Source organism: Dicentrarchus labrax, unplaced genomic scaffold (genome assembly GCF_905237075.1).
Source record: "Dicentrarchus labrax unplaced genomic scaffold, dlabrax2021, whole genome shotgun sequence".
NCBI lineage: Eukaryota > Metazoa > Chordata > Actinopteri > Moronidae > Dicentrarchus > Dicentrarchus labrax.
The window spans coordinates 4,173,453-4,187,163 of NW_026136705.1; the positions used below are offsets into that span (position 1 = coordinate 4,173,453).

The following is a 13,711-nucleotide window of genomic DNA, read 5'->3' on the forward strand; positions in this document are numbered from 1 at the left end:
GTTGAGTTTCATGGGCGCTCCTGGAGTCCTGTATTGAGTGATACTTTTAATACTTTCTTTTATCTTGTGCGCCTTTATTTTGACTTTGTTTCATTTCTCTCCTTATTTCCTGTCTTTTCCTTTTGACAATATAAAAAATCAAATCTAAAATATATATATATATATATATATATGTCAGAGTAGCCATTCTTTTATGACTTTTCATTAATACGCCTGTAGTATTATCAAAACCATACTGTAATATGGTTTATGCAATGATCCCAAAATAATAATAATAATAATATTGCTCTGTCGAAAGTCCAATACAAAATCATTTATTATTATTTATTATGGGATGATTGGAATACTAGCATGACACTGAGAGGGTTTTACATGCTAAGGTTGTCCATATTATAGGTATACAAATGAAAAATCTGTTAATTAATACACCTGTCATTCTATTTCTGTCCACCAGATGTCCTCTGACTTATATTCCTGTCCCAGACATCTCACTCCCACATCCAGCCACTCCTACATGTCCTGCAATAACCCCTTTCCCCGGAGTCCCAGTCAAATGACCTTACCTGCCAACCTCATCCTGTTTCTTTTTTTCATAAGCCTCATTACAGTTTTACATGAAAAATATTACAAAACAGTGTAATGATCAATACAGTCCAATCAGTGCCAAAGTACATATAACATCCAACAAGTGTACAGAAGTTTTAGGCTAATAAAGTGCTTCAGAATGTTCTATGGGAGGCACTTAGCCTTATCTAATCTGCAAACACTTGTTTTATTAGTGTTGTTGTATATGGACAACTAGATGTGCTGTTTCGACTCGTCCACATCAACCCTAATACTCTGCCAGTTCATTCTAGTTGCCTTGTTGTTGTTCCCTTGTCTCCTCTGTCTGTGTTCATGCTCTTTTCCCTGCTGCCCTGCATAGCCAGCTATGACGTACACAGGATACCAAATAGGGAGCTGCAGGATCAGGATCTCAATTATTATTAATCTGAACACTTTTAACATGTAAAATGTTCACAAGTAACAAGCTAAACTTTATAATCTACAAAAACCCATATATTATTTATCGTTAATCTGTATAATTGTGGATTTTCTCACATGGCTTTACTTGAAAAAGTTGTCTAGCTTATCAGCATACAGTCCTATATTGATATCCTGATTTATTTTGAACAAGGGGTCAAAGGGGAGACTGCATCGTTCCAGTCATTCCAAAATCCTAACCCTGTCTCCATGGCTGAAGGATCGGCTTGCCCCTTGCATCCCCCACAATAACAGTTCAAACCGGATGTGTGTTAGAAGTATGAAGTATATTTGCGTGATTATCGTGATAATATTGCCAAGAAAATCGTGACATGAAGTTTTCATATCATCCCATGCCTAAATGATGATATATTGACGACCGGTGCAACATACAAAAGTGCCATTCACGAACGACACATCACTATCATCTTTATGACAAGCAAACAAGAGAAGAGAGGACAGGGGTCACAATATGAGGGGTTTTAATATTAAGTCATATGTTCAAAAAGCATCACAGCAAGTAAAGCCAGCAAAACTCGAAGGTATCGAGCAACGGTGTGTTTTATTTCCGCACATTTAGCTTTTTATTAGTAAAAGGAATACCATACTCTATCTTCTATCAAAAGTAACATACTTTACTTTAAAGATTAACTTGATATTGGTTTAAAAAAGAAAGAAAACAACATGCAAGCAGATTTTTTCTTCAAGGAGAATTCTCCCCTGCGGTTTGCATCATCTCTTGCTACAGCCAGGTCCCATCCTTTCTTGTTGCTGACAACAACGTCCTAGTATGATTTCCCAAAGGTCAATCTTCTCCTCCCCGGAGCTTCCTGGTTCTCTGTTAGTCCCTTTCTTCCCATCAGCAGAAACAAGGCATCTGTGTGCAGTGGTTGGGTCCAGCTTTACATCCACTAGAGTTAAGATAAAACAACAATACAACACACAAATGTTACTTCATATATAAATGTTGACTTATTTATCTAAACTAAAATAATTACTAATAATAACTGTTACTATCTGGCCGCAGTTGTTGAACAAGTTGTGAACTCCTTTTTTAAGGGGAGTTTGTTAGCAAACAGTCCTCTTTTAGCTCTGTCTTTGATCACCAAAGTTTAATGGCTTCATCGTATGGGAACCATTAACATCTATACAAAACTGTGTCAATCCAGCTATCAGATGTTGAGATATTTCACATGATAAGTGGATAAGCCAGGGGGGGACTTAAAGTCATTGGGACTCATTATCTGGGGACCATGAATGTCTGCAGAAAATGTCATCACATAGTTGCTGTGACATTTGACCAACAGTCCTAAAGTAAAACCACTAGCAGGAGCTGGAGCTGTACCTTGTCTCTCTGTTTTGGGTGGACAGCTGTGTCCTGGGCTGTGGCAGCTGAAAGCTTCCTGGCTATAAGCTTCACCTGAAAGAGAATGAGTATCCAACTAATTCATGAGTATAACCATTAACATATAACACCCATCTAGCATCTTAGCAACCACCTGGAAATGTCTTAACAATCATATAGCAACACATTAGCTACAACTTACATTGAATGTTGTTGTTTTTTTTTGCAAACAACCTTAGTATTGAGTTAAGTTGAACTGCATGTGATTGCCTTTGTTAGTGAATTATGTGTTTGTGTATTATCTTTTTATATATATATATATATATATATATATTTCTGGTACCTCTGTGATATGAAAATAATACAGAGTGTCTACTACCTGTGATGGTCTCCGTTCCGCTCTGTGTTTCCTCTTTGGCTGGACGTCTGTTTCCTGTGTTGTGGTAGATGAAAACATCTGGGCCAAGTCCTTCACCTGAAACATGTTTAACACTCAAAGCAAGCTGGACACAAATACCTAACAAAAACATAATAAGCTTTGCTGATTGTTCCGAAAAGTGCTGTGAAGACATAAAACCAACGCGCGAGTGGAACATCTGCAAAAGGGTTGTAATAGAACAAAGTATAACAATAATGCACCAGGCTGATTGTGTTTGAAGAAGTTGTCATTGACATCTCAACAAGTTTAAAAAATCAGCCGTACCTTCAGACCAGTGGAGAAATCTGGGAGCTGTGCAGTTTCACACGCTGTTGAAGAAGAAGTGACTGTCAACCACATTTCCTTAATTTTCCTGATTATGAGTTAATAAACCATAATACATACATGATGTAGGATCCTGCACAGTTGTTGCTTGTGCTGTTGCAGGATTCATTTGGGTGGTGCCACTTGTTGAATCTAGCACGTTCTGTCAGAGAGAGGTGGAAGATTTATAATATTTGAAGCATTTGCTACAAAACAATTTGCAAAATTGCTTCAATTAGTTGTTGAGCTATTTCAGTCTGGACCAAAGAGGTGGACTGACTGACAAACAGTCCAATGATGGGCGCTGTACCTGTGATATGTTTTGATTCTCCTTGTCTTTCTCCTTTTGCTGGGCTATGGTAGCTGAAAGTTTCTTGGCAATGACCTTTGCCTAAAAGACAGTAAGTACTCAAGTATCAAACAATTTAATGAATACATTCTAGCAACCACCTAGTAATTATCTCAAACACCCATGCAACCACATCCTACTAACGTCTCAGCACTCTTATGGTAGAGAGTTAAGTTGGCCAGGCCAAAATTCAATTTCCAGAGGGTCTACTACCTGTGATAGTTTTTGTTCCTCTCCGTGTTTCCTTTTTGGTTGGACTGCTGTTTCCTGGGTTGAAAACATCTGGGCCAATTCCTTCACCTGCAATTTGTTTTTACAGTTAATGCAAGCTGGACACAAATAAGTAACAAAAACACAATAACCTTTCCTGATTTTCTGAAAAGTTAAACCAAACAAACATTAAACCAAAGTGTGCATGAAACATCTGAACAAAATTATAACAATGGTGTATCAGGCTGAATGTGCTTTAAAGGTCCAGTGTGTAACATTTGGGCTGATCTATTGGCAGAAATTGAATACAATATTCATAAGCGTGTTTTCATTGGTGTGTAATATTCTAAAAGTAAGAAAAGTAGTTTTTGTTACCTTACAATGAGGCTTTATATCCAAAAAAGGAGTAAGTCCTTTTTCACAGAGTCCGCTATGTTTAACCACCATGTCTCTACAGTAGCCCAAACAAACCAAACACTGGCTCTAGACAGGGCTAGAGGTGTGATAATTTCTCAGTTCTCAATGCCACTAAATTCTCCATACTCGTCCTTTCAGTAGTTGTAATTGACATCTCAACAAGTTTAAAAATCAGCCGTACCTTCAAACCAGTGGAGAAATCTGGGGGCTGTGCAGTTTCACACGCTGTTGAAAAAGTAGATGGTCACTGTCAACCACATTTCCTTAATTTTCCTGATTATCTATTATTATTAACAATAATAATAAAAATAATACATAATTTAGGATCCTCCTCGGTTGTGGCTTCTGCTGATGCAGGATTAAATTGGGTGGTGGCACTTGTTGAATCTGGCACATTCTGTCACAGAAAGGTGGAAGGTTTTTAATAACTTGTTTCCTGCTTTGCTAAAATGTGTGTGGAAAAAAATTTGTGTTTTTTATTTCAGCTGCAAAGAAGTTTGTGCTACAAGATACATGATTTTCTTGGGATATATCATATAGTCCTTTTTTATGTCTTCTAGGGTTCAACTCTTCTCAAACTTCTTGTGAGCTCTTAATCTTCTGATAATTTTCTATATCAATCAATTTATTGTTGTGTTGAAGAGGTCAGAGAACAGTGAAAAATGTCCCTGACAATTTCCCAGGGTCCAATGTTATCAGATGTTTTGTTCAGCTTGAGAAGTTATTAAAACGATAAACGTCAGTAGTATTCATCATCTAGGGACCATGAATGTCCCTGGCAATGATAAAATGAAAGTGGTAGACCCCCAATGGACATTGCTATGGGTACATTTTAATTCAATTTAATTCAATTCAATTTTATTTATATAGCGCCAATTCATAACAGAAGTTATCTCAGGACACTTTTCAAATAGAGCAGGTCTAGACCGAACTCCTTATAACGGGGACACTAGTACTGTACCTGTGATATGTTTTGGACCTCCCTGTCTTTCTCTTTTGGTTGGACTGTCATGTCCTGAAAGATTTTAAGCGCTCAGGTATCCAACAAATAATAGTGATAGGATACTATGCAATTGCAATATATGGTCTAAAACACTGAAGAGTTTAATACCTGTGATAATGTTTGATTCTTCTGGTGCCTTTCCATAGGTCGGACTACTGTTGCTGGGTCTGTGGTCGTTGGGTGCTCCCTGACCAAACTCTTCCCCTAAAAGATTCAAGAAGATTTAATCACTCGGTAATAATACAATACTGATATAATTAATGTTTTTCTCGTTAGATTGGACTGCTGGTACCCGGGGAGGAATTATTGTACCTGTGATATTTCTTTAACCTCCCTGTCTTTCTCCTTTGGTTGGACTGTCATGTTCTGGCCTGTGGTATCTGCAGTCTCCTGGGCTAAATGCTTCACCTGAAAGATTTTAAGCGCTCAAGTATCCAACAAATAATAGTAATACGATACAAACTGTTGAGCCCAGACACTAGGTCACAAATAATGATACAGGAAAATATTAGAATAACCTAATATTTATAGAGGGTCTACTACCTGTGATAGTTTTCGTTCCTCTCTTCGATCTCCCTTTCGTTGGACTGCTGTGTCCTGGGTTGTAGTAGCTAAAAACATCCGGGCCAGATCCTTCACCTGTAACAAGTCAAATCTTCAGTGCAAGGCAAGCCAGACCAAAATGATAAAAAATAACCTTTACTTCAAAGAAACCAACTATGAAATGAAAAGTACAGCATACAGGTACCTTCATGCCAGTGGAGAAATCAGGCTGTTCAGTTTCACACACTGTAGTTAAAGAAGACAGCAAATTGCTTAATTTTCGTACACTTTAAAGCCATTTCCTGTGTTGAATAAAATTGTATTTCTGCATACATGATTTGGGATCCTCCTTTGTTGTGGTTTCTGCTGCTGTAGAATTTTTCTGGGCATTGGCACTTGTTGAATCTGGGACACTCTGTCAGAAGAAGGTGGACCGTTGATACTTAATTACGTAGATATGTAATTTCACAAATTACAAAGTATATCTGATAAAGTCTTGTCCAGGTGGATTCACACTCTGTAGCATTTTTATGAATAAAACGTGTCTGTTACTTCTATGGGTTGTGGACAAAACAACTAATTGATAAATAGAAAAGAATCATTAGCTGTCCACTGTTAGACTGAATGGTTGGATTATAACAGTGTAATACTTGTGACAATGTTGGATCCTCTCTGTCATTGTCCTTAGGCTGGACAACTGTTGTCAAAGGTGGATTTGTTGGATGCTCCCTGCTAGCTCTATTCATCTGAAAGATGTCATACAAATTACATGGCACAGTCGGACATGAAACAATACAGGAAATAACTGCATGACCAGATTACATATACAAACAGTTAAATACCTGTGATAATCTTTGATCATTCCTGTCTTCCTTGTTTGGTTGGACAACTGCTACAGTGTATGTTGGTGTCAGATGATCGCCGACCAATCCAGTCACCTGAAACATGTTAGATTTAACTTTACATAATTTGTCATTTCTAAGTCAGAGAACTATTCATGAATCTGCTTTACCTGCACACCAGTGGAGAAATTGTGCAGCGTAATTCATGTGTAATGAATTAAATCAGTCTCAGCTTTTCTTAGCTAATTTTATTGTTATTTAATCATTTCTAAATAAATTACATGTTTGGTTTTGTATTTTGGTTGTGATTGAGCAGCTGAAATTGCTCAAACAGGTCTAAAACACGCACATAGGCACGCTAAAATATGAGCCACAGCTGCTCTGCTTCTGTGCTGGTGTGCCGACATAGGTAAAGATACATACCTGCTCAACCCTCAAAACACTGTTAGCAATGAATGTTGGGTAAAACCTATAAAATGCTGACAGTGGCGTTAAAAGTGACTAATGTAACTGTCACAAAAAAGGTCTAAAAATACTCATAAGCTGTTCTAACAGAACTTACTTCACAGGTACTAAACTGACTCTAGCAAACTTTCCTATCCTGCACCTCAAAACATAAGAAAAATAATTGCAATATATGGTCTAAAACACTGAAAAGTTTAATACCTGTGATAATGTTTGATTCTTCTGGTGTCTTTCTTTAGGTTGGACTACTGTTGCTGGGTGTGTGGTCATTGGGTGCTCCATGACCGAACTCATCCCCTAAAAGATTCAAGAAGAGTCAAGCAGTTAGTAATAATACAATACTGATAGAATTCATTTACCTATTAAAGCAGTGGTGCCAATCACACACAGCAAAATGTTAAATAAAGAAAAGAACAAGGCAAAAATACGAATAAACTACGTAAAAAGGTTTCTGGCTGATTACCTGTGATAATGTTTGATCATTCATGTCTTTCTCCTTAGGTTGGACTAGTGATACCCGGGGAGCAATTTTTGGACGTTCCCTGACCGATCTATTCACCTGAAAGACAGAGCAGAATCAGATGTAAGTTCCATTTAAGTCACATCAGGTTTACTATCACCCAATATCACAAAGCATGCCTCAAAGGACTGTAAATACAATAAAAACAATGATTAACATTACAGAAAATGTTAAAATACTTGAAAGCTGTAACTGAAATGAGTTCACATAAGGTACTAAACTGACTCTAGCAACCTTTCCCATCCTTTTACCTGAAAACATAAACAAATTAAAATAGCAATATGGGGTCTTAAACACTGACGCATTCAGTACCTGTGATAATGTTTGATCTTCACTGTGTTTTCCCTTAGGTTGGTCTACTGTTGCTGGGTATGTGGTTGTTGGGCACTCCCTGACAAAACTCTTCACCTGAAACATTCAGTGCAAGGCAATCCTCACCCAAATGATAACATTTTACAGCTTAACTTTAGTTGTGGTAAAATTGCTTTTTACACCACAAGACATTCTACTAAGTCAGGAGTCTGCTGTGCATGTACCTTCATGCCAGTGGAAAAAACAGGCGGTGCAGTTTCATACGCTGTAGATAAAAAAGACAGTTATTGCCTAATTTTCATGATTATTTAGTAAATACCTGTGTGGAATGAAATAATACTACTCCATACATGATTTGGGATCCTCTTTTGTTGTGGTCTCTGCTGCTGTAGAATTTATTGGGGTGTTGGTACGCACTATATCTTGGACACTCTGTCAAATGGAGATGGAAAGTTGATATTTGAGCCATTTCACAAAAAGTATTTTCCAGGTGGTTTCACACTATTCAATATTTCTATGACAAAGTTATTATATATATTTTCTTTTTTAAGTTTTCAACCAATTGTAATAATGTCCGTAACATAGTAATAACATGGTTTATTACAATCAACTACAGTAGGGGTTGGCAAGTGCAAGTTTGTTCATTACTTTTTTTTTCTACAAGTCTAATAAATGAGGCCTTTATTTTCCCAATAAATATTAAGCCTGGTGGCAGATTATGAAGTGAATGTTGATGGTGTAAGGGCTATAGAATAATGACACCATCCTCAATTTCACTATACAAGTAAAAAAAAGAAAACACTGTCTATTTCAACTTTAAGCAAACACATTGCTACCTTTTAATATCCAGTCTACTTTCAGTAAAAGTTAAAGTTAAAACACATTTCAAGTCCCTCTTCCTTAAGTGGCAGCAATAACTGCGTGTTACAGTGCTTTGCTAATGGTTGATTTAATCAAACTGCAAATCCATAGTGAAAAAGAACAAAACGCTGCTGTTTACCTCACAGGCTCTCTCTGTCCACTCTCTGATTTCACTCATTTTCTCCTCTTGCAGCTTTATTTTCTGCTGTAATTCAGATTTAACGGTCTCTTGCCTTGCCTTGAATGAAAGCACACACACCATGTCAGGGAACAATTTAGAATATAAAGTGACTTTTACTGTATAAGTTTTAAACCAAAACAAATCTGAAGGTGAGGCAAAAAGTAAGGGATGTCTTTGTTACAGCTATGTCTAAATATGCTCATTAGCAGCTTTTAATATGCTTTATGTCCTATATGCTATATTTGGGGTTTAAGTCAGGACAACATAAAGTTATTAGCAATCGCAAAAAGCCCTACTAACTGAAAAATCTAACTATAGGGTTAAACAGTAAATGGTTGGATTATAACAGTGTAATACTTGTGACAATGTTGGATCCTTCGTGTCATTCTCCTTAGGCTGGACAACTGTTGTTGGAGTTGTTGGACACTCCCTGCTAGCTCTATTCACCTGAAAGATGTTAAACAAATATACATAGCACTTTTCAAAACAACCAGACACGAAGCAATTCAGAAAATAACTGAATGTTACAAAAGCCTACATGTTTACAAAAGAAAGAAAATTGTTATATTGGTTTAATTTTCATAGTCAGAGGATTCCAACAAATCTGCTTTACCTGCACACCAGTGGACAAATCATGTGCCTGACGGCCTGACTTTGAGTTGGCGTTACTTTGAGAAGATCGCCGTTGAATTGCTAAACCTGAGTGGATGCTTGGTGACACTGGCACATTCTGACAGGTAAAGATGGAAAGTTGATATTACCTATTTAAAAAGTCTACAAATTCTAAAGCAGTTCTATAAGCAGTTGTAACTGAACTGTATCCACATAATGTACTCAACTGACTCTAGCAAGCTTTCCTATCCTGCACCACACCATTAAAAAAAATTAATCGCAATATATGGTTTAAAACACTGAAGAGTGTAATACCTGTGAGGTTTGATTCTTCTGGTGTCTTTCCTTAGGTCGGACTACTGTTGCTGGGTATGTGGTCGTTGGCCACTCTCTGACCAAACTCTTAAGAATGAAGAATAAAATAAAGAATAAAATATTTAATAAGGTCCCTAAATTCCTTAAAAATTATCTAATGTAATGTCTAAAATATGCCTAAAACAGGCTGATTACATGTGATAATGTTTGAGCCCTCATGTCTTTCTCCATAGGTTGGACTACTGGTGCCGGGGGAGGAATATTTGGACACTCCCTGACCGATCTAGTCACCTGAAAGACAGAACAGAATCAGATGTAAATTCCATGTAAGTCAAGTCCGGTTTACTATAGCCCAAAATCACAAAACATGCCTCAAAGGGCTGCACACATAATAACAACAATGATCAACATTACAGAAAATTTGGCAATAGAAACAGTCAGGTCAATGAGCAGCATTAACAAAGCACATACATTGTACTTTTTAAAACATTCATAGATTAAACATGTTTAGAAAAGTAAATATAAGAAAGAATGTATCCAAAAGCAAACTATATTGGTTTCATTTCAGAATTTAATTCCAATTAATCTCCTTTACCTGCACACCAACGGACAAATCCTGTGCCTGACGGCCTGACTTTGAGTTGGTGATTCTTTGAGAAGACCATCGTTGAATTGCTAAAGCTGTAATGAAAGGAGATGATCAGTCTCAACCTTAGCTATTTTATGTTTCAAATTGATTTTTCAAATTATACTTCAATGAACTATAACTCAGGTTACGTGATTTGGGCTCCTCCTTCACTGTGGCTGCTGTAGTTGCAAAATTCACAGGCCTGTCCATGCTCGAATTTTCTGCAATCCTTCTACTGTCTGCTATCTAATAAAGATATACAAATGCTCTAAATATACTGTTAAAATGTTTAATTTCAAATGTAATGTAATGTCTACAGCAAACAGTTAAGTACCTTTGGTAATGTTTGAAGCGTCCAGTCTTCCAGGTATGTTGGTGTTGGATTCTCTCTGACGGATACATTCAGCTGAAAGATGAATAATTTTATTTACATGCAGCTTCTCATACTTTGTCATTTTGAAGTCAAAGAGCTTTTCATGAATCTGCTTTACCTGCGTACTAGTTGAGTTTCTGGCTCTATGAGAAGACCATCGTGGATCACGTTGAGCTTTAAGAAAAGGAGATAGTCAATCTCAGCCTTAGCTATTTTACTGATGGTTTTGCAAAATCTTGTATTGACTGAACCATAATCCTGTACATACGTGATTTGTATTCCTCCTTGATTGTGGCTGTCCTTTCTACAAAGCTGGTACGGACATTGGTGCTTAGTGCAGATGGCGCATTCTGTCAGGTTAAGGTGGAAAGAATGTAAGTTGTTATTTATGTCAAGGTCACAATAATTATGGAAACTGTTCATTTTAGTGCTGACTGAATTAATAAAATAATGAAGGAGTTATAGACAAAGGGATTATCCACTTAATGAAGACCCAATGACAACAGTGTGATGCATTTAAAACCAAGACTTGGAGTCTACAGCAATAGCTGCTCTGAGAAGCTGTAAAGAAATAGGCCGGGCTTTGGACTACAGGCTAATACTAGCCTGATAGCATGCTCACAATTACATTGCTAATATGCAGATGTTAATGAGGATCTTTGTTTGCTAACATTTGCTAACTAGCAATTGACACAAGGCCAGGGCAAGGCTGATGGGAATGTCATTAGTTTTTGGTCTTAACCATGGTACTTTTTAACCTGATGATGGCACAAGATGAACAGTCAAGAAATCACCAGACTATCTATAGTTGTTGAGATAATTTGAGTCGTGGACCAACTAACAGAAATAGCCACACTGCGAGTTGTTGTGTCTCGTCAAGTGTGTTCATTTTAGTCATGTTCATGTTTAGTGATTCATGTTCAGTCCTTCCTGTTTTATTTTGTACTCACCTTTTCCCCTCACAATTCAGACCCTGACTTCCTCCCTTTGTGTGATTTTCCCTCCTTTGTAATTGTCTGCCCCGCCCCTGATTGTTTTCACCTGTTTTCATTTACACCAGGTATAAATAGGCCATTGTCTCCCTTTGTCTTTGTCAGTTTGTGAAAAGTATTGTCATGCGCTCCAGTTACAGTTTCTCATATTTTGATTATGGTTTGTGTTAAGTTTTTGATCTCCTCATGAGCTTTTGTTTTGCACCTGGACAATAAATACCCCTTTTGTACATCTTCGTCAGTCCCTGAGTCGTGCATTTTAGTCTACCAGAATTGTGTCTGAGGTTGTGACACTAGCAGTAAAAAACACTACTTTTCTAATTGAACTTTGCCCTAAATGTCCCTCTTGTAATTGCTAAAATGTATACCTCCTTCTTGACAGTAGTTCTCTTAACTGGCTGAAGTTTCCTTTGATCCACTTCTTCCCACTGACTCTTCCGATCATACTGCTCTTGCTTTAGGATCTTAATTCCCTTCAGCTGGCATCCCATCATGCCCTGGTGAGTTCGCAGGCCATGGTAAGTCGTCACTTTGGACCAGCCACAGTGGCAAACCTGGAGGCTTGTTTCTGAATAGTCTGTTGGGTTTGAGACATAAATGAAGAGTTGATTTTCATCATATCCAAACAGTTAGGTGACAATAAAACTATATAAAACTGTTTCTCTGATTTCCACTGATCTGGCCATGTTAATTAGTATGTCTTCTTGTTTGTGGCAATGTGTGGAATGAGCACAATTTGTTATCAGACATTTTTGAGCAACACCCACCAGTCTTGACAGAGATGTAGCCATCCAGACTGAATTCCTTTGAAAACGCCTGAGCTCCCCACAAGTACTGCTGTTCGCTCTCTTCAACTTTCACACCCCTTGGCGTGCATCCCATCTTCCCCTGGTGAGTTCTCAAGCCGTGGTAACTCGTCACTTTGGACCAGCCACAGTGGCAAACCTGGAGGCTCATGTCTGGTGTTTCTTTGTATCACAACATGTTACTGTTGATCAGTGGTGGTAATGAGATACTTTACTTAAAAATCAATATCACATTGTACAAATACTCTAATACAAATACAACAATCTGCATTGACTCTAGTGAATTACAATCAGACTTTTGTGTGTGAGAGACAGGCAAAGAGAGCTCGCCCCACCCCGTGCACACTTCAGGTCTCTTGAGAGATCTCGATACTCATAACATTCAGGCTTATTGATATATGTCTTTGATAATTAAGCCCCAAGGCCCCTTTAATACTGGGTTTTGGTACTCATCCCTTGTTCTCAAAATAAATAAATAAAATAAAATATAATTATATAAAATGATATACATATATAAATTATGAAACATAAGGAAACCATATTTCAACTGACCTATTTGCCTCCTGAATAAAAACCATTCAATTCTAAATGTCTGTCAGCATTTATAATTTATAGATATTTGTATTGCAAAGTTATACAAATAACCTCATGCAGCACTTTTCATGTTTTTGATTAGATTACATAATGTATTATAATGCAAATTCAGTGAGTTGATGGAGTAAAGTAAAGGCTGCCAATTAGAAATTAAAAGACCGGACCGGAAGATTTTGCCTTCAGTACAAATTTCCATTATTTTTTACAGGCTATTGTGTTACTGACTAATGCCAGTAATGCCACTAACATCCCCTGCACATCCTCAAAGATAATTATAAGAACAAGAGATATGAAATGTATTCATGTGTTGCCTACCTTGTGGTGTTCTTCTGTGTTCTTTTGCCTCCCTGCCTCTAAAAGCATTTCCTCTGTGCAACTGTGATGTTTGGTCGGTTAACTTTTTCTGCTTTCAGTTTTGTTTCCGGAAAACAAAAAAAAAGGCGCCAGATGCTGTTTTTACCAGCTTTCTACTCAGCCAGCCCCGCCCAGACATGATTCATCCACACTGTTGTGTAATTTGTTCAAATTATGGTTTAAAAAAAAGCCACAGATATTTTTGAAAAAAGAAAACAACAAAC

At 37.4% G+C, this 13,711-nt stretch overlaps 1 protein-coding gene across 18 annotated transcripts; it reads right to left on the reverse strand.

Annotated features, from left to right (window-relative positions):
* Positions 1 to 1,488: 1,488 nt before the first annotated feature.
* Positions 1,489 to 13,559, reverse strand: LOC127364672 (triadin). 18 transcript variants are annotated; one of them, XM_051402393.1, is made up of 35 exons: positions 13,449 to 13,552; positions 12,501 to 12,701; positions 12,102 to 12,310; positions 11,010 to 11,091; positions 10,860 to 10,915; positions 10,703 to 10,774; positions 10,518 to 10,614; positions 10,336 to 10,421; positions 9,936 to 10,031; positions 9,741 to 9,827; positions 9,427 to 9,543; positions 9,171 to 9,260; positions 8,772 to 8,870; positions 8,122 to 8,203; positions 7,996 to 8,036; positions 7,772 to 7,867; positions 7,403 to 7,498; positions 7,141 to 7,236; positions 6,475 to 6,570; positions 6,283 to 6,378; positions 5,966 to 6,047; positions 5,838 to 5,878; positions 5,633 to 5,728; positions 5,402 to 5,497; positions 5,198 to 5,293; positions 5,048 to 5,101; positions 4,402 to 4,483; positions 4,268 to 4,311; positions 3,673 to 3,759; positions 3,421 to 3,501; positions 3,192 to 3,273; positions 3,072 to 3,115; positions 2,748 to 2,843; positions 2,369 to 2,443; positions 1,489 to 1,934 (listed from the first exon to the last, which is right to left on the reverse strand). In XM_051402393.1, exons 2-35 carry the CDS (start codon positions 12,688 to 12,690, stop codon positions 1,926 to 1,928), a joined length of 2,949 nt encoding a protein of 982 aa, XP_051258353.1. In that variant the 5' UTR covers positions 12,691 to 12,701; positions 13,449 to 13,552; the 3' UTR covers positions 1,489 to 1,925. The 18 variants fall into 18 exon arrangements, with proteins under 18 accessions (XP_051258353.1, XP_051258352.1, XP_051258359.1 ...); XM_051402392.1 differs by having other exon boundaries at positions 12,501 to 12,721; positions 13,449 to 13,551; XM_051402399.1 differs by lacking the exon at positions 9,427 to 9,543 and having other exon boundaries at positions 12,501 to 12,721; positions 13,449 to 13,551.
* Positions 13,560 to 13,711: the final 152 nt, after the last annotated feature.